The sequence below is a fragment of the Oryx dammah genome, unplaced genomic scaffold (assembly GCF_014754425.2).
Source record: "Oryx dammah isolate SB20612 unplaced genomic scaffold, SCBI_Odam_1.1 HiC_scaffold_17, whole genome shotgun sequence".
In the NCBI taxonomy this organism is placed as follows: domain Eukaryota; kingdom Metazoa; phylum Chordata; class Mammalia; order Artiodactyla; family Bovidae; genus Oryx; species Oryx dammah.
The window spans coordinates 74,284,564-74,311,292 of record NW_024070201.1 but is presented as its reverse complement, the minus strand read 5'-3'; the positions used below and the strand labels follow the sequence as shown (position 1 = coordinate 74,311,292).

Genomic DNA, 26,729 nt, shown 5'->3' with positions numbered 1-26,729 from the left:
ATTAAAAGGGAATGGGCCTAGGGAAAAGATTCACCAACCTGGAGCCTAGGAGGAAAGAGGAGGGTAGAAGGCAGTAAGAGGGATTCTAGTGACCTTGAAGAGAGCTCCAGATTCTCTGTGAGTTCTAGCATATAATTTTTAAAATCAGAAATCTTATGGAAACAGATACATTGAACTGAATTCTCAATGCCTCAGATAAAAGCTTTTATTTTTCCTTATGTAATGATCAGGAATGTTAATTGGAATCAGGAATGTTAATAATTGATGTTCTCTACATGCATTTTCTTAGGATATTAGCTTTTTAGATGAAAACTATTCTGTGATTTCCATTGGTTTTGTGACTGTGAATATAAACTCTCACTGTATTCTATACAGAGATGGTCATGGATTTTTATATCTGGGTAGACATAAATGGTGGATCTGTGTGAGATCTTATGGTAGCAGGAGGCACTTCTTTCCCTCTTCACATGGTGGAGTTGGGGCAGTCAATCAGAGGCTACAGACCAGTAAAAAGAAACTTAATTTTGTGGCTAAAATATTTAAAACCATGAAAAATTAATGTCAATATAAATTAACATGAAACATGACATTTTTGTTTTTGTATTTTCTATTTTAGTTACTTGTAGACAAAAGTAAACTTCATATCCATATTGTTTTTGTTTTATTATATAGTTGATTTATAGTGTTGTGTTAATTTCTACTGTACAGCAAAGTGATTCAGTTATACATATGTATATGTATTCTTTTTAATATTTTTTCTATTATAGTTTATCCTAAGAAATTGAATATAGTTCCCTGTTCAGTACAGTAGCACCTTGTTGTTGATTGACCTTCTGTATGCTGGTTTGCATCTGCTAATCCCACTCTTAATCCTTGCCTCCCCACGCCCCCGCCCTATGTCCAGCCCCAGGTCCATGTTATATTGACTTAATTGGTCTTTGTGGACCCATCCCTCTTCTCTCCATCGTCTCTTCTCTCTGTTGTCTTCATCAAGTAATCTTACTAGTTGCCCAGTTTTTTCCTTAAATACAGGTAGTAAAAAGCTACTCGTTTTGAAATTCCTCACAATGTTCCTGAAATAATTTCTTTTTAAATTTTTTAAAATTGTGTTATCTATTTTTGGCTGAACTGGCTCCCCGTTGCTGCCCATGGGCCCTCTCTAGTCAGGGTGGCAGGGGCCACGCTGTGTTCTAGTGTGCAGACTTCTGGTGGTCGTGGCCCTGCTTGTATGATCTGCTAACAGTGTTTTTGTTTTGATTACTGTTTAGTGGCTCACATTACTAGTTAAAGATAAGTAGTAATTGATTATTACTTAAAATCAATTAAGTAGAAGTGACAGCAATTTTAATTATAGAGTGCTGCTGCTACTGCTGCTGCTGCTGCTGCTAAATCGCTTCAGTCGTGTCCAACTCTGTGTGACCCCAGAGTCGGCAGCCCACCAGGCTCCCCCATCCCTGGGATTCTCCAGGCAAGAACACTGGAGTGGGTTGCGATTTCCTTCTCCAATGCATGAAAGTGAAAAGTGAAAGTGAAGTCGCTCAGTCGTGCCCGACTCTTAGCGACCCCATGGACTGCAGCCCACCAGGCTCCTCCGTCCATGGGATTTTCCAGGCAAGAGTACTGAAGTGGGTTCCCATTGCCTTCTCCGAATTATAGAGTAGTTCCCATTATTTAGATTAAATTAACATTGTGAGCTATAACTTTTCTTTCCCTGATCTCAAACAGAATTACTGACACTTTCTTCAACCCTGAAATGGAGTCCCTCCATGTACACTATATTTCTTAAAAATAAACACTTTTCCATTTTCCCCATTCCTGTTTCCCAGTTAAGAACCACTTGTTTAGTCAAACTGGGATGTGTGAGAATGAGTGTTAATGGGCAAATATTGTACTGGATGCCTGGTTCATCACTTACCAATAAATGCACTCAGTCTTTTGCTATATCCTGAACTATAATAGGTTCACAAGATCTTCTTCAAAACCTTGCATTGGGGTCATCAGTGTCTGAGATTCAGTTTCCACTGGTTACTACTCATGATAATGTTAGATAGTCTCTTAAGAATTCGATTGAATGATGTCCTTTAACTAGGCCAGTATAACAAAAGCACTTTTGAATTGTATTAAAATACTAATGTCCACATCCCATCCCAAATTCATTGAAGTAAGATCTCTTGCAATGGGGTCTAGCGTGTTTTTGATGACCTTTCCTAGAATATATGTTAAGATGCTAAATACAAAATCTAGCATGTAAATAATACCTGAGAGATGTTTTAGTAAAAAAAATAATCCAGACACAAATGCCAATATATTCAATACAAAAATGGATAGAATTTTAATACCTAGACTTACAGTAATTATAGATTTAAAAAACATTTATTAGGACCCTGGTCTAAGCGACTTAGCAGCAGCTCATCTTCTCATAAGGAAAATAAATTTGCCATGAGTTTAGAAGGAGAACGTGCTTTAGTAAAGATAGCAAAAGCTTTGGGGTCAAAGCAGACGGAATTTGAATCACAGCACTACCATTTGCTAACTCTGTGATCTTGAATGTATTAATCTCTTTAATTTTTGAAATCCACAAAATTGAGATAATAATAGTATTTGTTTTATAGAGTAAAAATTGAATAAAGATTATAAAGCACCTATAAAATTATAGCATCTAATTTGTTTTTAATAAATGTTGGTCTTTTAATCCTCACTCCTCGGTAGGGAATATATATATATATATATAGGACTGTCTTGCTATGCATAATGCTGTGCATTAGGGGTTCTTTAATTCAGGGAATCTGGAATGAAATGTTCTGCTCATGAAATACCAGATCTTAGGGATGAAATCCAAAATAGAATGAAAGTATTTCTTCTACCTGGGGAAAGCATGAAAAACCAAAGTTTGGGGGACACTTAAAAGTAAAGCATCTTTTTGGCATCAGCTGGCTTGAGCAGTAAACCACAGTAAAATCCTAGCAGAAAGGAACTGAGGCATAGTAGTCACTGTCTTGCTAAGTTGATACAAAAGCAGCTACTACCCATGAGTTTTGCTAAGTTCTGGGTTTTGTAGGGCATGCTATGGGATGGTGGTAGTATTAACACTGCTGGAGGTCACTCTGATGAGAGACTCTGAATACAAGTCAGATGGTCATTAGGCAACTAAAACGGAAGCTGCAAGGTGTAAGCTCCCTCAGGAATGGTTGCAGAGGTATTTGCAATTTATTTAACATTGTTTTCCATTATGGTTTATCACAGGACACTGAATATACAGGTCCTGCTATACAGTAGGACCTTGTTGTTATCCATCCTATATATAATAGTTTACATCTCATCAGCTTCTTGAAAGTACCAACAGCACTTTCTACTGGTGCTTCTTGGGTATAAATGTTAGAGCTGCTACTCTGTGGTGTCTTTCAGAGGTACTGTCTTTTCACTTTCCCTGCCCCAAAGCACAGAGAAGGCAATGGCACCCCACTCTAATAGTACTCTTGCCTGGAAAATCCCATGGACGGAGGAGCTTGGTAGGCTACAGTCCATGGGGTCACTAAGAGTTGGACAGGACTGAGCGACTTCACTTTCACTTTTCACTTTCATGCATTAGAGATGGAAATGGCAACCCACTTCAGTATTCTTGCCTGGAGAATCCCAGGGACGGGGGAGCCTGATGGGCTGCCATCTTTGGGGTTGCACAGAGTCGGACACGACTGAAGCAACTTAGCAGCAGCAGCAGCAGCAGCCCCAAAGCAAAGTCAAGAGGCCTCCAGCTTTTCTGCCAGTATGAGAGTCGCCTGCACAGTTGTGCAGTGCTAACAGCCCAGACTACCACCAGTGGAGAGTTAGAGACTTGACATGGTTGTATGTATATTTTGTTGGTAGAGCTTTAGGGTAGGAGACTAGACATAAGAAGAGAAGAAGCTCCCAAATTTTATATTGTCAAAGAAGAATCTTTCCTCTTGTATGGAACAAAGTTGGCTGCCCATTACATAATAGCTTTCAGAGTTCTTTTAAGAGTAAATTTTTACTCTTCTTTGGGACTGTGACTCCTTTGTTCTCCTTTTTTTCCACCCTTTGTAGGTTGTTGGAAAGGACACCAATGTCATGTTGGTAGCTTTGGCAGCAAAATGTCTTACTGGCCTGGCTGTTGGGCTAAGAAAGAAATTTGGACAGTACGCAGGACACGTAAGTAACACTCTTTTTTCAATATAGGTTAAGTTTTATCAAGAAATGGATGGCTAATTTGCTTTATGCTTTAAAACAGCTTTTGGCATAAATGGATGGCTAATTTGCTTTATGCTTTAAAACAGCTTTTGGCATAAGTTATTAGTACTAAGCGTAGCTCGTTAAAACATTTATTTTACAATAAAGATGTCAGTTGTAACTAAATTTACTAGCTTTATGTAGAAAATCCGGCACTTGACCTAAAGTACTTAATTGAGTTGATTTGCTTATTCATTTACTTACTAATATCCTGTTTTGCTCTTAAAATAACAATGTACAGTATAACAGGATGAAATATAACTTGTGATAACCAGAACAGAGTAAAACTGAGAATAGGAAAGGCAGTATAAAACCAGAAATGAGATTAATGTATAAAATATATTTAATAGGGTTTTTCTATTTTAAAAAATAATAGTTTACTTATATCCTTGAGATGGGGTTCCCTAATGGCTCAGCTGGTAAGGAATCTGCCTGCAATGTGGGAGACCTGGGTTCGATCCCTGGGTTGGGAAGATCCCCTGAAGAAGAGAAAGGCTACCCACTCCAGTATTCTGGCCAGGAGAATTCCATGGACTGTGTATAGTCCATGGGGTTGCAAAGAGTCGAACACGACTAAGCGACTTTCACTTTCACATACTTGAAATATTTTATGTAGGTTGCACTGTTGGTGATATACCGGTTTATTATAAGAAACTCTTCACTAGAGACATTTGTTGAATATAAATTTGGAAGCACTCAAGTTTGGGAACAGTTTTAACAAATGCAATGTTTTCTTTAGTTCTGGCTTCTGTTAGTTGATCTCTAAATCTTATCTGTATTACTTAGATTGACTAAGCCTCCTGTAAATTGACTGTACTGAACTTTAGGGTTTAACTTGCTAGCCACTTGATACTTTGATTCCCTAGATTGACTTGAGATCTCCTAACAGTCTGTAGTCATGTGTCAGTTTATATTGTGAAACAAACATCTAACTTCACTTAGTTATGGTATTTGGAGCTTGCTTACTCATCGGATTAAAAATAATTTCGGAAAACTTAAGTGACAATAACAAGACACTACCAAATAAAAATAAATCATGACTAGCTTGTTACCAGGGAAATAAAAGTAAGGGTCTGTACAACCCTTAGACATGTAAATCACAGATTGGAGGAAAATTATATTCAGTATTTTATAGCATTCATTACTTATTACATAGTATCTGTGTGTTTGTGTGTGTGTGCATGCGCTGTCAAATGTATTGATTAGCTTTTGGTCAGTTTTGTGTTGCTTAGAATACTTTATACTTTTGTATTAGAAATAACTTTTCAGTTGGAAAACAATTCTTAAAATACATTTTAATTTAATGACTTTATAGTTGATTATAGTTGATTACCTAGCCCTCTAGTTTGAATTCTGATTCTGGCTTTCTGATTTTTGTATGCAACATAAAGACTGTCTCTCGTGCTTTATGGTTTGGGATATTTGTCCCCCCTTAAAATTATATGCTATGTTTGATATCAAGCGTGTTAGTATGGTTCAGCTTTATTTTCATTATTTATAAACAATATTTTAGCAATATATGTAAAAGTGAACTTTAGCTTTACAGCTATTAAAATATCTTGATTTTTTTGATTGGTGAAAGGCAAAATGGATAAAAAGTGAAGTCATGACTGTAGCCTGCCAGGCTCCTCTGTCCATGGGATTTTCCAGGCAACAATACTGGAGTGGGTTGCCATTGTCTTCTCCAGTGGATCTTCCTGACCTAGGGATCGAACCCGAGTCTCCCGCACTGCAGGCAGACTCTTTACCATTTGTAAAAGCAAAACTAAAAAACAACAAAAAATCTCTACCACACTGAAACAAAACCACCAGCTTATTTTATGTCATGTAAAGCAAAGGACTGACATTAAGATACATGCCAATGCACATAGGCGGCGTGTCTTCTATGGGTGGTTTCAGCAGCAGTGGGAAATGTGGCATGATTGAGTTCCAGCTTTTAAAACACAACAGCAAAAAAACTCCTTGCCTCCCTGCAAGATGCAGGGTGAGGGGACAGTTCTGGGTTGCCACTGGCGAAGCATTCCATTTGCTACTTTGCATCACAGTTCTCATTCTTTTATTCCTAGTTAATTATTATCTGTACATAATTTAAGTCTGCTAGACCATAAATTTGCAGCTTTCAGGATAGATACCTTGAACAGTTCTTAGGGAGGTTAAACGAATATTGTAGCCCAGCACCCTGCTCTCTGACAAACACGCACACAACAGAAGTGAAGTCTCAGGTGATGGATGGCACAGGCAGGAGGTGGGGTTCAGTCTCAGCTATAAAAGCACCCTTCCCCAAACAAATCTAAATGACAGCCTAGTGTGATCATGGGATTTTGTCCATAAAACAAAGGAAAAAAAACTATCAAATGCCATAATCAATTGTATGGTAACAAATTAAAACTAGATTTTTGGTGGTGAGCATGCTGCAGTGTATGTATAAGTCAAATTATCAAGTGGTACACGTGGAACTTAAATAATGTTATGAAACAGTAAAAACAAATAAACAGTTTTATATTTTCCATGGAAACTGTATTTCTTCTGATCTGTATCACTCCTGTGAAATTTTTTTTTAAAAATTGGGTGGCAGGAGGTGCCATTGAGTTTTGCTATATATTGTTTTAGATCTTAAAAAATAACCTTAATTTGCCTGCTAGCACAGTGCCTGGCTACATATATTCAATACATGTTCTTGGGAGTCACTAAATGTTTAATGAATTAGAGAAAATTTATAGCACAAAATAAGCATTATAAAAATTCTGTGTACTGATCTAAACTTAGTACTTGAATAGGAAAATATAATTCTGATAAAACTTGCTATAATTTCTGGTACTGTTTCTTTTTTCTTTAGTGTAGTAAAGAGGCAGGAGGCTTCTCAGTCCAAGTGAGGTCTACCAGAGTCTTGAGTGGGGAGGAAGAATTATACACTATACCCGTTCCCCTACCCTAAATCCACTTAGTTGAGAATCATTTTGTCCAGTAAGAGTTATTACTGATAAAAAATGATTGTAAGGTTGCATGTCAGGTAGAAATGCAAAAAAAAAAAAAAAAAAAGGTTGAGAAGCATTGCTGCGATGGTACAGGCGTAAGATTGTTCCAGCATGAGGTTCTTGTGCCCTTCAAGAAAGGAAGTGATTTTTTAATCCAACTTAGATGTTTGCTTTATTTTTGTTTATTTTGGTAGATCCAGACATTGTTTTATTATGTTTTATTAAGATATAACTTATATACTATAAAACTCACCATCTCAAAGTGTATAATTCAGTGGTTTTAGTATATTCATTAGGGTGTATTACCATAACCACTAATTCCAGAACATTTTTCAGCACCCCAAAAAAGAAACTCTATATCCGTGAGCAGTCACTCCCCATTATCCCCTCCCTCTAGACCTTGGCAGCCACTAGTATACTTTTTGCCTCTGTGGATCTGATGTTTTGCATAGGTGGAATAATACATCTATGGTGTGCTCCTTTATGACTGACATCTTTCTCTAGCATCATGTTTTCAAAGTTCATTCATGATGTAGCATGTATTAATCAGTATGTCATTTTTTTTCCCGAATATATTTCAACTGTTCACTTGTAAAGGTTGTACCAACCATTTTGGAGAAATTCAAAGAGAAGAAGCCTCAAGTGGTGCAAGCCCTGCAGGAGGCAATTGATGCAATCTTCCTTACTGTAAGTTGCGTTTGTGGTTTTGTCTCAAGTAAAGGTTGTCAGTGTGATATTTTGATTGTTCTTTACAATTGAAAAAAGCTTATTGACCACATTTTCTTTCTAAAGACCACACTACAGAACATCAGTGAGGATGTTTTAGCAGTAATGGATAATAAAAATCCAACCATCAAGCAACAGACATCTCTATTTATTGCAAGAAGCTTCCGCCACTGCACTACTTCTACCCTGCCAAAGAGCTTACTAAAGCCCTTTTGTGCTGCTCTGCTTAAGGTATAGACTCTCTTTGAAACTGGGGGATTGCTTTATACCTAGGCAAGATTTTTTTCTCTCCTAATTGTATGCACTGACTGCGTGACTGTAGGTTATTGTCTTTTGAGGAGTAGACCCTTTGTAGCTTCGGAAATTGAATCCAAAGTCTTGTACCATTTGTGTTCCCATTCTTGAAGAAAAGCATAAATTTATAATTCCACTAACTACTAAAAATTATATTTGTTTTGCCCATAAACTGATATCAGCTATTAAGCTGAATCTGGTCAAGCACAGGCATCCAGTTTAGAGTAGTTGAAGATTATCTGCTTGTGAGGCATTTTGGATAGAGGGTGAGAGGAAGAGTAACTGTTAATTGGCAGAAAGAAAGCTAAGCTTAGTTTTGTAAAAAGCAAATTCTTTTCTGACAACCCTCAGTCTGAAGTAGAATCAGTAATACCTGAAGTACCTTGTATTAAGATCATTCTGCTTACTTCCGGACTATAGCACATCAATGATTCTGCTCCTGAAGTCAGAGATGCTGCGTTTGAAGCTTTAGGTACTGCTTTGAAGGTGGTTGGTGAGAAAGCAGTAAACCCATTCTTAGCTGATGTAGACAAACTCAAGCTTGATAAGGTAGGTTAGTAATGGATTGTAATGAAATTACATAACAGTCCTATCTCTGTGCATTCTAGGTTTGTCTACTGGTGTCCTTTTGATCAGAGTTTCTTGATTAGTAGAAATATTTTCAAATTGTAAAAAATAAAATTGAGTGGACCAGTCTTTAGAAGAAGTAAAAATGATGTCTTAAGTTAATTTCATTTCTAATATCTGGAAAATTGCCTTTCTAATTATGAATGTCTGCCACCAAAAGTGTGATTATTGTTTGTGTTGAATTTTGTATTGGAGAATAGTTGACTTACAGTGTTGTGAGTTTCTGCTGTACAGCAAAGTGTATCAGTTATTCTTATATCCACTCTTCATTAGATTCTTTCCCATATAGGTCATTACAGAGTATTGAGTAGAGTTCTCTGTGCTCTATAGTAGGTTCTTATTAGTTATCTGTTTTTTATATGGTAGTGTATATATGTCAATCCCAGTCTCCCAAATTATCTCCCCCTGTTCCCTCCACTAAACGTAAGCTTGTTTTCTACAAAAATGTGATTATTATAAGCTTCGTAAATTTTTCTTTGCATAGAAATATAATGTAATATGTCATTAATCTACTGCCAAGAAAATATAGATAGTTCATCTTTGTTGAAAAGGAAGCTTTTCTCTCTGAATTCTCATGTAGTTGTGGTTTAGAAATGACTTACTAAGTAATGTGGCGATTGTGTTTCAAAGTTGGGCTCAATAATGTCTATCTCAATTTCGTTTTCCAGATCAAAGAATGTTCAGAAAAAGTAGAGCTGGTACATGGTAAGAAAGCTGGACTTGCAGCTGACAAGAAGGATTTCAAGCCTGTGCCCGGAAGGGCGGCTGCTTCAGGGGCTGCAGGAGATAAGGACACAAAGGACACTTCAGCACCCAAACCAGGACCTTTAAAAAAGGCACCTGCTGCTAAGGTTAATAAATGACTTGGAAAATGTGGTTTAAAAATTAGAATTTAGTAAGGTAGGGTCTGAATCTCAGGTTCATAGTCATTCTTCAATATGATTTTATTTGAGAGATGAACTCATTACAACATTCGGAATACAGCAGAGCATATTTCAATGAAGACAGAATATTCCAATAGTACATTTGGTTATTTGAAATCTGTATAGAGATAAAAATGATAATGAAGATATGGAAGTATATTTTAAGGCATTAGAAAGTATCATTAAATGATGAGGTAATGTGACTGGCCACTTAATATTAATAACATCACCTTGGTCATTTTGCTAATAATGCTCCAAGTTGTTGCACCAAGTTTCCATTCTGTCATGCCCCCCCCCGCCCCCACCTTCACCTTGTAGTGTAGAAGAGGGGGAAATGCTGAAGGGCATATATGACTTTCTTACAGTGAACACTTTTCCTGGACTGGATTCTCTTAAGCATAAAGGTATCTGCTGCAAATGCTATAAGTTTGATTCTCTTTCCTACCCTGAACCCCAGCCTGGAGCTAGGAGAAAAGAACTAATATTTAGTGAACCTCACTTTGTGAAGCATTTTACCTACTTAATCTCATTAAATTGTCATAATAACCCTTGAGCTAAGTGTTTTGTGATCCCTGTTTTTGCAGAAAAGCAGACCAGGGCTCAGCAAGGCTAAGTGTCCTGCACGTGCTCTTATAGCTCACTTGTTTGTTTACTCGATCTCTCCACACTGTATTACAAGCCTTCAAGGAGAGAGAGCTTGTCACGGGTTGACCCCTTGTGCACAGAAGAAGCTCTGGCATACAACGGGAACCCTGCATATATTTGTTGAATGTCCAGAGTTGCAGAACTGGGATTTGAACCCAGGTATCTCTAGCTACAGAGCCTGTGTGCTCTCTTTCATGTTATGCTGTCTCTTCAGTACTCTAGTACAGGGAGTTGGCAGCTGTCTTCTCCTTGCTCACCACCTCCTGCCTCTCTGGACAGTGACCTGGGCACCGCACCTTAAGACCTTTTCTCATCTTGCCGAACGTTACCATGTTAGCTGGCTTTCTCTTGTAAGGGATTCTTTCCTTCCCCCTAAAATAAACTGTGGATGGGGTAGGGAGGACCTGCTTTTGTTTTTCTGAAAAAATAAGTAGGACAATATCAGCCAATAAATCTGTTAAGCCAGTAAACGTATATGTGTTTTAAAAAAAGAAAGTAGAAGATTTGTTAACTGAGTTACCTCTCTAAACAGAGTATTATTATGGGAAAGGATCCAGAAGAGGTGTTATAATAAATCAGAGTGTAAAATTTTCTATTTTTATAGTTAGAAAACAAATAAGTTTCTCTTTATGGGTAGTTACTCTACCTTCTATAGGTAGAAGGAGTGATGTGTGTTGGCATATTCACGTTACTGCCCTTGACTGTGTACCTTATGATAAACTGCTATTTTCTTGCGACCGTTCAAAACTGGGGTGAAATAAACTTAAATGAAGATATTTAAATAGAATATTAGTGGATAGAATCCAGTGGGAACAATAAAAAGTATGACCAACTGAGGCTTATTCCAGGATTGCAAGGATAGTTTGATATTAATATTAGAAAAATCACTGAATTTATAGATCAAAAGAAATCTAATTTCAGACATTGAAAAGGAACATAATAAACTTCATCATGTCTTCTTGATAAAAACTCTTAACCATATAGAAATAGATAGAACTTTGACATGATTAAATATATCATTTTTATAGATTATATGAGTATATTCCTGGAAAATCCAAGCAAGTCATCTGGAAAACTTTTATAAAACAATAAAAAAAAATTCAGTGAGATGGCCATCTTCAACATAACTAGAATACTCACTGAAATTGGTATAGCACCCCTTTTCCTTCACAGAGTAGATAGTTCTACAGTGAATAATAATATAATCTCATGTTACTGGAGTACCTGTGGTCAAATACTGAGTAAATATTATAACTCAGGAACTGTCCTTTACTAGTATAAGAAAGATCTAGAGGCATTTTAGGCACCAAACATTAATTCTCAAATTCATCTGTAAATGCATGTAGTATAAAACCAGTTCATCATTTGTATTTCATTAGTCTCAATTAGCTCATTTAGAATTCGAGGTTCTTAATACAGCTTTTGTAAATTTCCCCATGAGTGATCTTCAGGAGGTCAGTCTACCCTTGAAATTACTAAATTCTGTGGGCAAAAAAAAATATGGATTTTTTGTTGTTGTTGGTTGAGTGATCCCTCATTTTAATCAGATCTGTCTAAGAATGTCTAAGAATCACTATTCTGAATCCTTACCTGGTTTAATGTTTTTCTGTTCGCTTTTAGCCTGGCGGGCCACCAAAGAAGGGGAAGCCGGCTGCTCAAGGAGGCACAGGAGGCACTGGAACCAAGAGCAAGAAAGCAGTAGAGACTAAAGAAATAGTGGAGCCTGAGCTCTCGGTCAGTCTTACCCAGCATGCCTCACACTCGGGACAGCACAAAGTCAATGCCTTTGAGGAGATTCGAGTTCTTTCTTTGCTGAGCTCTATAACATGGTTAACTGATACCTTTTTAACTTACTGAAACTATGCCTTGGACAAACTTCCCCTTTATAGTGGTGTAATGGAATCCTCAGATGCTAAAGCACACCTATGGGAGTGTCCTTGTAGTCTTAGTTGGAGCATTCCTACATTCTTTTCTTCTGTTTCCTTAAGCAGTTATTAATGTTAATGTTTTGTATCCTACAGATCGAAGTATGTGAAGAAAAAGCTTCAGCTGTCCTTCCTGCTACCTGTATACAGCTTCTCGACAGCAGTAACTGGAAGGAAAGGCTGGCCTGTATGGAAGAGTTCCAGAAGGTGGGCGCATGAGGATGAGTTGAATGTGAAAGAAAATTGCATTATAGAGAAGTGATGAGTTGGCCCGTGAAGAACTAGTCCTAATTGCTGTGTTTTATAACCAGTGAGCATGTTTGATGGATGTTAACTAAAGATGAGGCAGGGTTTTTGTTTGCTTTTTAGCTGTGTTGGGTTTATCTTTCAACATCTGCTTTCTGTGGCTTCATAACTTTCTGTCAGTTCATAACTTAGTGCTTACTCAAGAAAATTAGGTTCTGAATTATAAGACTTATATGAATTTTAATATTATATGGTATTAAACCTACTTGTCAAACAGGTCTCTTCACTTAAATCACCCCTCATCGATTTTCTATGTTTCTCTTTTTATTGTCATGATTCTTAGAAGACTAGACTTCTATTACTTGATATGAGAAGCTTCTTTAAAAAGAAAAAATCTGTGTTGGACAGGAACACAGTGGTTCATTTTGGCACACACTCTTTGGTTCTGATGAGGAAGGGTGTGGAGAAACTGAAAGAATCCTGAGGCTTGAGCCAGGAGACCTGGCTTCCAGTCCTGCATCCACCACTTGGATTTAGACCTGAATTTGTGCTTCTTTGAAACCTGTATTTATACACGTCTAACCTACTCTACTTGGAGAAGGAAATGGCAACCCACTCCAGTACTCTTGCCTGGAAAATCCCATGGATGGAGAAGCCTGGTAGGCTACAGTCCATGGGGTCGCTAAGAGTCAAACACGACTGAGCGACTTGATTTGACTTTCATGCATTGGAGAAGGAGATGGCAAACCACTCCAGTGTTCTTGCCTGGAGAATCCCAGGGATGGGGGAGCCTGGTGGGCTGCCGTCTATGGGGTCGCACAGAGTCAGACGCGACTGAAGTGACTTAGCAGCAGCAGCAGCAACCTACTCTACTATGCTATGTTTTTAGGAAAATCAAATAAGTCAAAATATATATAAACAGTTTCTGCCATACACTACACAAATTGAAACTGTTAATGTTATTTTGTTGTTGTTGTTGTTAATGTTACTTACCATGGGGTAAACTATTTGTGAATTCCTGAAATGTAGAAGAAAAAGTTTCAGTGGCATCACTGTTAACCATATGCCAAACATCCACCTCAAACAAAGCATTATAAGAGAAAAAAGTAAATAAGCTCTCTCTGTGACCCACCTCATTTCCATTCCCCTCCCTCCTTTAGCGGAAACACTTCCTTGATTTTGGATATGCTCTTCCCTTGGAACTCATTATTAATCCCTTACTACCTTGTGTTACTTCAAGGCTGTTGAATTAATGGACCGAACTGAAATGCCTTGCCAGGCATTAGTGAGGATGCTGGCCAAGAAACCTGGATGGAAAGAAACTAATTTTCAGGTATTTTTTAATTAGAGATTTAATACCTTTTATTGAAGTAATTTTTATTACATCATCCTATGGAGTATTAGGTATAGTTTGGTAATGATTTAAGTCATTCAGATACCATGTCATCTAATTTTCAATGAATGACAGAATGTATGCATTTTTTTTTTTAAATTTTGAAAAATGTTTTAATAATGATATTAACATTTATTGAGAGCTTGCTATCTACCTGACACTGCTACTATTTCACAGATATTATTTCACTTAATCCTCACAGCAGTGAAATGTATGCATTTTGATTAAACAGTAACTTTGTACATTTAGGAGAGTGTGTATATGTGTATATATATATATAATTTTTGTTTGCTAATTCATATATATGCATTTTTCTCATTATTTAGGCCTAGAAGCCCTCTACTCCCATCTAGAGAGGAAAAACAATGAGATAGCTTTCTTATTTCTTTGGATAAAAAGTAAATGTAGTCTTTAAATTGCTAATAAAAAATGACCGCATAATCAGTTTAACTCATTAACTGATACTAGAGATGAAGTTGAGCAGTGCCGTTTTCTAGTCTTAAAAAGTAGGTGTAAAGGGAGATGCGGGAAAGTAATACATGAAGGCGAATGAGGAGAGTTTTCTTCTCCTCTAGATGGTAAATGAAAGCTTGAAACGTGTCAGGTTTATGTTTGGGTTCCTCCTACTCTCCTCTCTACTTCCGTTCTGCCACCTCTTGTTCTCCATCCAGGATCCTTAGTTCCCTAGCACACTGTTCTTAGCACTGCCTTATTATATATTTTTCTTTATAATGACTTCCCGAGCATATAGAACTCTTTTAGAGGGTACAGTGGAGCTGTTTTTAATCTACTCACATAGCTCTGCAACTCCTACCACTATAAAATTTTAGAATATTTTCATCGCCCCCCTCCCCAAAAAAAAGCCCCATACCTATCAGCAGCCACTCACTATTCCTCCCCAAGTCTCCACCTCCAGTCCCTGGCAACTATTAATCTACTTTTTCTGTGTATCACTTCTCCGGGACATTTCGTCAATGGGATGATGTGACTTTTTGTGTCTGACTTTTACTTAGCATAATGTTTTCAAGGTTCATCCATATTGCAGCATGTATCAACTCTGCAGTCTCTTATTGCTAAACAGTATTCCTTGTGTGGATATACATTTTATTTACCCATTCATAAGTTGATGGGCATTTATATTGTTTCTGCTTTGGAGCTGTTGCAAGTAATGCTGCTGTGAATATTCATGTACAGGTTTTCACGTGAACACATGTACGTACCTAGAAGTAGAATTGCTAAGGCTTATGGTAACTCTGTGTTTAACTTCTTGAGGAACTGCCAAACCTTATTCACACTAGCAGTGCAAGAGAGCTGAGCTCCTGTTTCTCTGCTTTCTTGCCAACACCTGTTATTTAAATATTCAAACAGGACAAAGGAAAACGTTTATGGTCAAAAGGGTCTGAAATCCCAAACATCTGCCATCGTCACTTTAACATCTTTAAATTGTTTTTCACAGTTGCTTCCATTCCTCCTCTAAAAATCTGCAAGTCCTTTAAATCTCTCAGTTTCTGGGGGGTGTGTGTGTTTGTGTATACATGAGGGTTGTAATTTTTTTTGTGGGCAACTCTTATTAGGACTCTGAGTTAGTATGGTCATTTATTATGGATTTCAGGGTGTGCACTCAGTACTGTATGCAAATAACCATCAGAGGGGGAGAATATAGAAATTACTGTATGTTTTTCAATTCATAAACTTCACATAGTAACATTGCCTGTTAGTATTTTACAACATTGAGTGGTTTGGTTTTTTTCTCTTAGCTACTTTAAAATTGATAATAATCAATTTTATTGATTATTAAAGTCAGCTACTTTAATTGATAATAATTAAAGAATAAAAATTATTTTGTTTCTTGGTCTAAAATTTGATTTTAGTTTGGTCATGTTCTCAGCTGTCCCTAACTGTTACATCTTCAGGCTACTATAAAAATAAGTAAATAGATAAATATTTAGGGGGAATTCCCTGATCAGTGGTTAGGACTTTGTGTTCTCACTGCCAAGGACCTGAGTTCAGTCCCTGATCAGGGAACTAAGATCCTGCGAGCCACACGGCATAGACTGCAGAAGAAGGATGTCTTTGGCTTGCTGATAATTTCCTTATACTTACCCCTGTTCAGGTGATGCAGATGAAGCTTCACATAGTTGCTTTGATTGCCCAGAAGGGAAATTTTTCCAAAACTTCAGCACAGATCGTCTTGGATGGACTTGTAGACAAGATTGGAGATGTGAAATGTGGGAACAATGCAAAAGAAGCTATGACAGCAATAGCTGAAGCGTGTGTGTTGCCGTGGACAGCTGAACAGGTCAGTGACAGAGTGCTCTTTCTTCAGGATTCCCCAGTTTTTCCCCCAGTTTTAATTTAAGGTTATTAGTTAAACTTCAGTTCTTTTCTTCTCAAGTAAAACCACTCTGATACTGCATTTTAATTTTTACCTTTAGTAATAACTATTGCATGATAATTAAAATTGTCTTAGTCAAGAATATTCTATTAAGGATGAGAGTAGTTTTCTCTTATGACATTATAAGAGACCACCAATGAAAAGTTGTAAACTGTCCAGAATTATTTTTAAATTTTTTATTGAAGTAGAGTTGATTTACAATACTGTGAGAATGCTTTTAATACTACTGCCACTTACCTTATTTTCTCAAGTTAAACATTTCTGAGGCATTCTTGCCATTGCTTTAGCATCAGAAAAGGCATGCTCAATCCACTTCTACCTTAATGTCAAGCTATATTTCTACAAGAAATATGAGAGAAAACTCAGATCTGTTAGGTTTTTTGTATGTTTGTTTTTCTGTTCTAGGTTATGTCAATGGCGTTCTCGCAGAAGAATCCCAAGAATCAATCAGAAACTCTGAACTGGCTATCAAATGCAATAAAAGAATTTGGTTTTTCTGGGTAAGTCAGAAAGAAATCAAGTACTTGGTTTGCCACTCTCTTAACCGGTGATTATATTTGTTGTAGCTATCTCTGCTTATTTCTGAGAAGCCAGAGCTCGATTGTCTAATTTACATAAAACGAAACTACCTTTGTTCCTAAAAAGTCTGTATTGGCTTGTTCTCCTGCATTTTGATATCCACTAACATGAGGGTTCTCTAAGTTATTTTTCTTCAGTATTTATGATTGATCCACAGAAAAGCCAGTTCCAAGGATTTGTAGTTAAATACGTTTGAAAATTACTATATAAAATCACATTTGTTTAGAAATCTATAGTGCACTTTGGAAAATTAAACGCTGTTAGAAGTCCTGCAATAAAGGTGCTTGTTTCTTTACTTTTATTAATTTATTTGGCTGCGTCGGGCCTTAGCGGCAGCACACAGGATCTTTCGTTGCAGCACATGGACTCCAGAGCCCACAGGCTCAACAGCTTCAGTGTGCAGGCCTAATTGCTCCACAGCACTTGGGATCCCAGGTCTCCAACCAGGGATTGAATCCCTCTCCTCCGCATTGCACTGTGGATTTCAACCTCTGAACCCCAAGGGAAGTCACACAGATGCTTGTTTAACCCTCTCTTTCCCAAAGTTATTTGCTTGTTGAACACATCGGTTTACAGTAGTCTCCCCTTGTCTGTGGTTTCTCCTTCCACAGTTTGTTACCTGCAGTCAACAACAGTCAAAAAATACTAAATGGAAAGTTTCAGAAATAAACAATTCATAAGTTTTAAATTGTGGGCCATTCTGAGTTGCATGATGAAATCTCACTCTGTCCTGCTCGGGATGTGATTCATGCCTTTGTCCAGTGGGTTCCCCCCATTAGTCAGAGGCGCTTTCTCAGTTATCAGATCACCTCTGTGGTGTTGCAGTGCTTCTGTCCAGGTAACCCTTATTTTACTTAGTAATGGTCCCAAAGGGCAAGAATAGAGATGCTGGCAATTTGGAAATGCTAAAGAGAAGGTGCAAAGTGCTTCGTTTACATGACAAAGCTCTGAACTCTGTAAGGAAAGAGGAAAATAATGTGCTAAGGTTGCTAAGATCCACAGTAAGAGCAAATCTTCTATCAATAAATTGTAAAGGAAAAGGAAATTTCATACCTCAAACTGCAAGTATTGTAGCTGCTTAGTTAAGATAGAAAAGGCATCACATTTGTGGATGGAAGGCATGAGCAGCAAAGGTCATTGATGGGAATGTGTTCCACCCGAAAGCCTGGAGTCTGTATGAGGACTTTGGCAAGGAGTGCCATGGAGCACGTGACGCCAAGCCATTTAGTGCAAGGAAGAATGGTTACACGGATTCGGAAACAGGTTTGGACTGAAAAATATAATAATTACTGGAGTGGCTGCGTTTACCAGTGAAGCAGCTGCTGCCACATTTCTGGTAGAGCTGAAAAAATTGATTAAGGAGAAAGACCACATTGCCATAACTTGTATTACAGTATATTATTATAATCATTCTATAATTATTATTTATCTCTTACTGCGACTGATTTATAAATTAAACTTTATCATAGGTACATATGTATGGGGGGAAAATAGTCTATATAGTACTATCCATACCTTCAGATATCCACTGAGGGGTCTTGGAATGCATCCGTCCGAGATAAGGAGGGACTACAGTTTTTATACAGCTTATTTTATGCCAGGCACTTTGAAATAATAACTCATTTGATTTAATCATCATAAAAACCATGTGAGGTATGTTCTTTTCCTTTTATAGATGAAGAAACTAGGGCACAGAAAGTGATCTGCCCAAGTCACAGCTAGAAAGTGGCAAAGGCCAAAATTTGAACCCAGGCATTCTGGCTCTGAGAGGGAAGACTCTTAACTATTGTTGTTCTGTGTTGCCTTTCTCTGTCCCCTGATGCTTTTCACATGTTCTCAATAGGCTGCTTGCAGTGTTCTCAGTTCCACCAAACGAAGACACAGTACTCTAGAAATTATGTTTTTTTGGCCATGCCATGTGACTTGTAAGATCTTAGTTCCCTGATCGGGGATTGAACCCAAGCCCTTGGCAGTGAGAGTACCAAGTTCTAACCACTGGACCACCAGGGAATTCCCTAGAACGTATCATTTAAGTGTTATTCAGGCAAAGAATTGTTTGTTATGTCAGTATCTGTGGTGTCCTGTAGTTGAGGATATTGTTATAATCCCTTCATAACTATAGAGTCGTTGATGTAAAAACTACCTTTTGGCATGAATGACATAAAAGCCGTGTGAATATTTTCCTCTTTTTAATTCATCTGTGATCTGTCATTTATTTAACACTTACATATTGAGTACCTGTGATATTCTAGTCATTTGTTCCAGACCCTCAGGAATACAGTATGGTCAAGATTAAATTCCTGTTTTCATGGAGCTTATTTGAGTAAGGGGAGATGACAGTAAACAATAAAAAATAGATCAGGAAGTATAAGAACAATGGAATAAAAATAATGCCAGATAGGGGGTTAGTGGTAACACCTTGGAGGGTTTAGTGTAGTGTTATTTTCTGTAAGACAGAAATCCTTTCTGAAATAATGCCTGTGAGACATAGACCTTGAGGACATGAGGGGCTGATGGTAAGAGTCTGGTAGTTCTTCCGAATGCAGCTGGGGCGGAGTGAGTGAGGGAGATGGCAGTGGTAGGAGAGAAAGCTCAAAGAACAGGGGGCAGGTCCTGTAGAGCCTCAAAGTTTTGAATAAATTGGAAACTATTAGAGGGTTTAGAGCAGAAGATTAACAGGGTTATTTAGACTACAGTCAGAATAGATAGGATCAAGGACAGAAACAGGGAGACTAATTAGAAGACTGTTGAAATAATTCTGACAAGGAATTATACAGCCTTGGAAGTGTTATGACTTAGAATATATTTTGAAAATAAAACTAAACAGGAGACTGGGCTTGAGAGAGAGAGGAGTCAAGGATGACTGAGGAGTTTTCAAAGAAGGCTGGGAGCAGCTGCAAGGATGAAGTAACTGTTTACCGAGATAGGGAAGATGAAGAGAAGGGGTTTGGGGGTTGGGGCGTGGACAGTCAGGAGTTTGGTATTGACAGGTGTAGGACGTCTGCTAGACATAAAAATGGAAATGTCACAAAGGCAGTTGGATGTATGATTCTGTGGATTTAGGCATAAATTAACATATCGATAGTATTTAAAGCTTACTTTAGATGAGTGTAGAAAGAGAATAAGTCAAACTCAGGACATATGTAAAGGAAGCCGGTTCTGGAGTCTAGCTTTATAAAACCCCAGTGAGTGTTTTGAGGGTTTCATTTGTTTGTTTTTAATTTTATGTATTATTTCTTCTAGACTGAATGTGAAAGCTTTCATTAGCAATGTGAAGACAGCTCTGGCCGCCACAAACCCAGTGAGTACACAGCAGCGTGTGTAGGACGGGACGGCCAGCTTCGCTGCTGTGTCCTGACCTGAGCGGTTCTCTTTGTTCTGCCAGGCTGTGAGGACGTCTGCCATCACTCTGCTTGGTGTGATGTATCTGTACGTTGGTCCTTCTTTGCGAATGTTCTTTGAGGATGAGAAGCCTGCCCTCTTATCCCAGATAGATGCAGAATTTGAGAAGGTAAAGGTTTCATAGATGATTCAGTCCATAGTTGACTTGAGAATGCTGATATGGTTAATTTTAAACTTTTAAACGTTTGGAATGAAGAATATGTATGTATTTGCATTTATATATATAAAGTATCACTGGGAAGAGTTCATAAGAAACGGATGACCTTGTGAGGAAGAGAGCAAGATAGCTGTAGTTACAGGATGGGACTTTTTCCCCTTGGAATCCTTTGTAGCTTTGACATATTAAACATTTTGAAAAAATTACGTGTTCAAAAAGCACACTAAATGTAACAATTTTTTAAAAATAAACTTGTCCTTCCTTGAATAAACTTACTAGTTGAAATTGCTAAATTTTGACCGCTCTGTATTGTGTTGGACATACAAGTCAAAACACAGCTTTATGATTGAGAAGTCAGATTCCGATCAGTGTGTATTAAAATACCTTTTGTCACATAGTCTCAGAATTGAAGTTTGAGTCTAATTAAAATATGTGTTGTGTGAATATTGTGTTATGAGGGAATATGAAAGTTTGACACAAGCACCATTCTCTCACCAGTTTGCTCTCACGTTCTTCACTGAGTTCATTAGCCTCACTGACTTATCTGTGTGTAGATGCAGGGACAGAACCCACCGGCTCCAACCAGAGGGATTTCTAAACACAGCACTAGTGGGACAGACGAAGGGGAAGATGGAGATGAGCCAGATGACGGGGGCAGTGATGCTGTGGATCTTTTGCCAAGGACAGAAATCAGGTTTACTGCTAATGATTTCTTTGATGATGTCTTAATGGTGCCTTCCACTTCTCAGTCAAGGGGACTTCTGTGACATCCTTTTAGGCATCAGGAATTAAGGATTCTGTCTTCTGTGTTTTTTCAGTGATAAAATCACTTCAGAGTTGGTGTCTAAGATTGGTGACAAGAATTGGAAGATCAGGAAAGAAGGCCTTGATGAAGTAGCAGCTATTATCAATGAAGCAAAATTCATCCAGCCGAACATAGGTGAACTTCCAACAGCCTTGAAGGGTCGACTCAATGATTCAAATAAAATCTTGGTATGTAGAGCATGCCTCTCCTCGAAATAGAGACCCAAATGTAGAGAACAAACATATGGACACCAAAGAGGAGGACGGGGTGGGATGAATTGGGAGATTGAGACTGATATATAGACGTATATTATGTATGTATGTATGAAATATATAACTATTTATCTATTTTAATAAATAGAACCAATTTATTAAAACAGAACCTCCTGCGTGGTACAGGGAACTCTACTCACTGCTCTGCGGTGACCTAAATGGGAAGGAAATCCAAGAAAGAGACGATACATGTAAACATGCAGCTGGCTCACAGCTGTGCAGCAGAACTAACACAACATTACAAAGCAACTGTACTCCAGTTTAAAAAGACCACATTCTGTTCTTTTCCTCTCCCCTCCCCCCCTCTGTGATACGGGGCTCCTTTCCAATAACCTCAACCAGTAAGAAAAAGAAAAAGGATAACGATCACTCTGTTTCTTTGAACTAGAAATAGCTTCCTTTCATTCTGAGTGTGCCTCAAGACTTGTTGGAAGACGGCAAGTTTATTAATCAAATTTTCATGAACCTGACTTGCTGTTTTCAAGACCTCTGATATTATTAAGTATTTGTATATAAAACTGCTCGTAATACAAACAAGCTTAATTTTTAATTTTTAGATTTGGATTTTTATGTCACATTTTTCTTAAACTAAGCTTTACCTTACTTTAAAATTACAAAGCATTATAGTCTAGTCTAAAATTCTAATACTCCATTTTTATGATGATTAATGGAGAGGCCATCACCTGAAAATTATTCAAAGCTGATTAGTATCATAACCAGCTGTTTGTTTTAAGTAGGCCAGAAACTTCTTACTGCATTGACCATATAGCAGCAAACTTTTGAAACTCTGAACACACCATGCTGTGATTTGAACATAAAGTGTCGGCTCTTCCCACTCAGGTGCAGCAGACGTTGACTATTCTCCAGCAGCTGGCAGTAGCCATGGGCCCAAACATCAAGCAGCATGTGAAGAACTTAGGAATCCCTATCATCACAGTGCTCGGAGACAGCAAGGTATCCCTGATTCTTTTCACCACAGCTCCATTCTGGAACAGCCAGTGGCTACTTAGACTAAGAATAATCCTTTTCTTACGTGTAAGAGTGCACGTAAACAGTTTTAAACTTTTTGTAGAGAAGAGACTATTGGAAGGAAAATAATAAAACATTTTTATCTCCCAGGCAGTATTAAGGTGACCACATACCTCACTTACTAGCTTTGTGACTCTTAGATAAGTTACTTATCTTCTTTGCAGTTCGGTGCTTTATCTGTGGAATTTAATTCTTACACGATTAAATAAGTCTGTACATAAAGTACCTGTATCTGCCTCATATAGTACATACTGAAAAATTGTTGCTATTATGATTATGATATCATTGTTTAAAGTATTGGTATAAAGAGTGAATAAATAAAAATTTTTAGATAATGTATTTTATTTTCTACCTTTTCCCCTGAACTACTAGAATACAGTCTTCTAGTACTTCAGTAAGATACTTGCAGTTGCACAGTCCTAGAATTTGTCTTATTGAAAATTATAAGTTCTTATATGTATCCATAGATTGAATGTTTGAATATGTCTACTTTTGTGTAATTCATTTAATTTGAGGAATTGGACTATTTTAATATTTTTCATGTGATTAACTCCTTCTTATTCTCTGAGTACAAGTTAATATAAAAACAAAATATTTAAATTGTTAATAATTTCAAGCTAACCATTATGAGTTCTCTAACACATAGAATTACATCCTTTAGCAGATAACCAGGGACATGAGAGTCCCCAGAGGTTCAGGAAACAAAACCTAGGGGTTTATTCCCCTAACATGATATTTTATGCCCAGTTCAATGTTTTGCCTAATTAACTAAGAATAGGATCGTTACAACTTAGAGTTTTAGTTTCTACTTTACTTTGGAGTACACCCATAGATCTAGTTGTTTCAGAGAAGATGAAGAATGTTCCAAGTATGTTTATTATAGATCTGTAGAGAAACCTCTGTTGTTCATGTTTACAAAGTAATACATTTTCACTCCTTACCTCCAAACCATAGAGATAGTTTACTGATTTTCTCCTCCATTCAGAACAATGTTCGATCCGCTGCCCTAGCAACTGTGAATGCTTGGGCAGAACAGACGGGCATGAAGGAATGGTTGGAGGGGGAAGATCTTTCTGAAGAGCTCAAAAAAGAAAATCCTTTCTTGAGGCAAGAGGTTAGTACTCCAAATATGGTGTGCTTTGCTGCTGCTGCTGAGCCTACCTAATAAAAATATATGTTATGGATAGAATGGGTTCCATTATAAAATAGCTAATAAAATGAAACCAAATTCCTGGAGCTTTTTTATTCATGTGCTTTCTTTTTTCCTTTCCATGTGCTTTTTTAGCAATAATTTTCTAAAATCTGTGAAATTTTCTCTTTTCTTCAACTCTTAAATGGTAAAATAAGAAGTTTTAATCATGACATAAAAATGCAGTTCAACATTCAAAAATCTTATCAATGTAATCCATCATACCAGCAGACTAAAGAAAAGTCATATAGTCCTATCATTGACACAAAAAAAGGATTTGAGAAAATCCAACACCTATTCATGATAAAAACTCTGAGTAAGTTAGTAATAATACAAGAGAATTACAACTTAAATTAAAAAGCATCTATAAATGATATTGTTAGTGGTTGAAGACTGAACACTTTCCCCCTAAGATCAGGAACAAAGCAAGGATGTTCACTGTTATTACTCAGCATAGAACTAGAAGTTCTAGTCACTGCAGTAAGACCTGAAAAAGAAGTGAAGGGCATATAGCTGGAAAAAGAATAAATAAAACTATCCCTAATTGCAGATAACATGACTGTCTACATAGAAAATCCCAAGATACCTACAATAACCAAAATCAATAAATGAGTTCAGTAAGATTGCAGGATATAAAATAAACATAATCATATTTGACAAAAGTCAAATACATTGAACACATGCAAACTGAAGTTAAAAACACTACAATGTACAGTCACTCCAAAGAAAATGAAACCCTTAGATATATACTTAAATACAAAATATATATACTGAAAATTACAAAATGCTGATGAAGTATTCAAGGAAGACCCAAAGAGATGTTTGTGGATTAGAAGATTTAACATAATAGAAATGTCAGTTCTGTTCATTTAATGTAATTCCTATCAAAATTTAAGAAAGTTTTTTTTTTCATAGACAAAGACAAGGTTATTTTAAAACTTACAGTCTAGCTAAAACAATCTTGACAAAGGAAAAAAATGGAAAGAACCATTTTACCATGTACTAGAGATTACTAAATTGCTAACATAATTAAGACACTGTGGCGAATTCCCTGGCCGTCCAGTGGTTAGGACTGCATGCTCTCACTGCCACGGGCACAGATTCAATCCTTGGTTTGCGAATTAAGATCCTGCAAGCCAAGCAGTGTGGTCAGAAAGAAAAAAGACTGTGATTGCAGGGGTAAGGAGGAGGAGAATAGACACAGATAGATGGAACTGAAGAGGAAACCCAAAAATAGACCCACACAAATATGAACAACTAAGTTTGAAGTTACCAAAGTAATGCAGTGGAGGAAGTGTGACCTTTTCAATACATGATGCCAGAGCAGTTGACATCCAGAGACCAAAAACATTAAACTTTGAACTAAATCTCACATCTGACACCAGAATTAACTCAAAATGGATTATGGACTTAAACATAGGCCATAAAACTATGGAACTTTTAAAGATAACATAGGCGTAAACCTTCAGGATATAGAAGTTCTTCATGCAAAATATTCACAAGAATTGACACCAAAACCACAATTTATCAAAGTTAAGAACTCTTACTCTGCAAAAAACCATGTGAAGAACATGAGAAGACAGGCTAGAGTGGGAGAAAATATTTGCACTCTATGTCTGATAAAGAATTGTCATCAAGAATGTATATATTAAAAAACTCAGAACTCAACAGTTAAAAAAATCTAATTAGAAATTTGGCAAAAGACATAAACAGACATTTCCCTGAAGAGGATTACAGATGGCAAATAAGCCCATGAAAGGTGTTCAGGGTTACTGGTCATCAAGGAAATGCAAATTAAAACTACAGTGAGATAGACAATTACCAGAATTACTAAAATTAAAAATTGTGACAACACCAAACATCGACAAGAATGTGGAGAAACTTGAACACTCTCCTGGTGGCAATGTAGAATGATATAGCCACTCCGGAAAACAGTTTGGCAGTTTCTTATAAAACTGAACATGTAGTTAACTATCAGTTCAGTTCAGTCGCTCAGTCGTGTCCAGCTCTTTGCAACCCCATGAATCGCAGCACGCCAGGCCTCCCTGTCCATCACCAACTCCCGGAGTTCACTCAAACTCACGTCCATCGAGTCGGTGATGCCATCCAGCCATCTCATCCTCTGTCGTCCCTTTCTCCTCCTGCCCCCAATCCCTCCCAGCATCAGAGTCTTCTCCAGTGAGTCAACTCTTCGCATGAGGTGGCCAAAGTATTGGAGTTTCAGCTTTAGCATCAGTCCTTCCAGTGAACACCCAGGACTGGTCTCCTTCAGAATGGACTGGTTGGATCTCCTTGCAGTCCAAGGGACTCTCAAGAGTCCTCTCCAATACCACAGTTCAAAAGCATCAATTCTTCGGCACTCAACTTTCTTCACAGTCCAACTCTCACATCCATACATGACTACTGGAAAAACCATAGCCTTGACTGGACGGACCTTTGTTGCCAAAGTAATCTCTGCTTTTGAATATGCTATCTAGGTTGGTCATAACTTTCCTTCCAAGGAGTAAGCGTCTTTTAATTTCATGGCTGCAGTCACCAACTGCAGTGATTTTGAAGCCCCCCAAAAATAAAGTCTGCCACTGTTTGCACTGTTTCCCCATCTATTTCCCATGAAGTGATGGGACCAGATGCCATGATCTTCGTTTTCTGAATGTTGAGCTTTAAGCCAACTTTTTCACTCTCCTCTTTCACTTTCATCAGGAGGCATTTTAGTTCCTCTTCACTTTCTGCCATAAGGGTGGTGTCATCTGCATATCTGAGGTTATTGATATTTCTCCCTGCAATCTTAATTCCAGCTTGTGCTTCCTCCAGCCCAGCGTTTCTCATGATGTACTCTGCATATAAGTTAAATAAGCAGGGTTACAATATACAGCCTTGACGTACTCCTTTTCCTGTTTGGAAC

At 37.5% G+C, this 26,729-nt stretch overlaps 1 protein-coding gene and 1 non-coding gene across 6 annotated transcripts in view; one reads left to right on the top strand and one right to left on the bottom strand.

The window, feature by feature from the left end:
* CKAP5 (cytoskeleton associated protein 5) overlaps positions 1–26,729 on the top strand; it is a 95,046-nt gene that overhangs the window by 43,343 nt on the left and 24,974 nt on the right. For all 5 annotated transcript variants that reach the window (XM_040259147.1, XM_040259143.1, XM_040259146.1 and 2 more), the window contains exons 9-24: positions 4,063–4,167; positions 7,818–7,907; positions 8,013–8,177; positions 8,661–8,789; positions 9,536–9,718; positions 12,056–12,169; positions 12,457–12,567; positions 13,847–13,939; positions 16,113–16,298; positions 16,800–16,894; positions 20,217–20,274; positions 20,359–20,484; positions 21,087–21,226; positions 21,351–21,525; positions 22,450–22,563; positions 23,624–23,752. In XM_040259147.1, the coding sequence (XP_040115081.1) occupies positions 4,063–4,167; positions 7,818–7,907; positions 8,013–8,177; positions 8,661–8,789; positions 9,536–9,718; positions 12,056–12,169; positions 12,457–12,567; positions 13,847–13,939; positions 16,113–16,298; positions 16,800–16,894; positions 20,217–20,274; positions 20,359–20,484; positions 21,087–21,226; positions 21,351–21,525; positions 22,450–22,563; positions 23,624–23,752 (2,013 nt within the window). The remainder of the gene's footprint in view (positions 1–4,062; positions 4,168–7,817; positions 7,908–8,012; positions 8,178–8,660; positions 8,790–9,535; positions 9,719–12,055; positions 12,170–12,456; positions 12,568–13,846; positions 13,940–16,112; positions 16,299–16,799; positions 16,895–20,216; positions 20,275–20,358; positions 20,485–21,086; positions 21,227–21,350; positions 21,526–22,449; positions 22,564–23,623; positions 23,753–26,729) is intronic.
* TRNAE-CUC lies at positions 18,911–18,983 on the bottom strand. The gene has a single exon. It is a non-coding gene; the product is annotated as a tRNA-Glu (tRNA).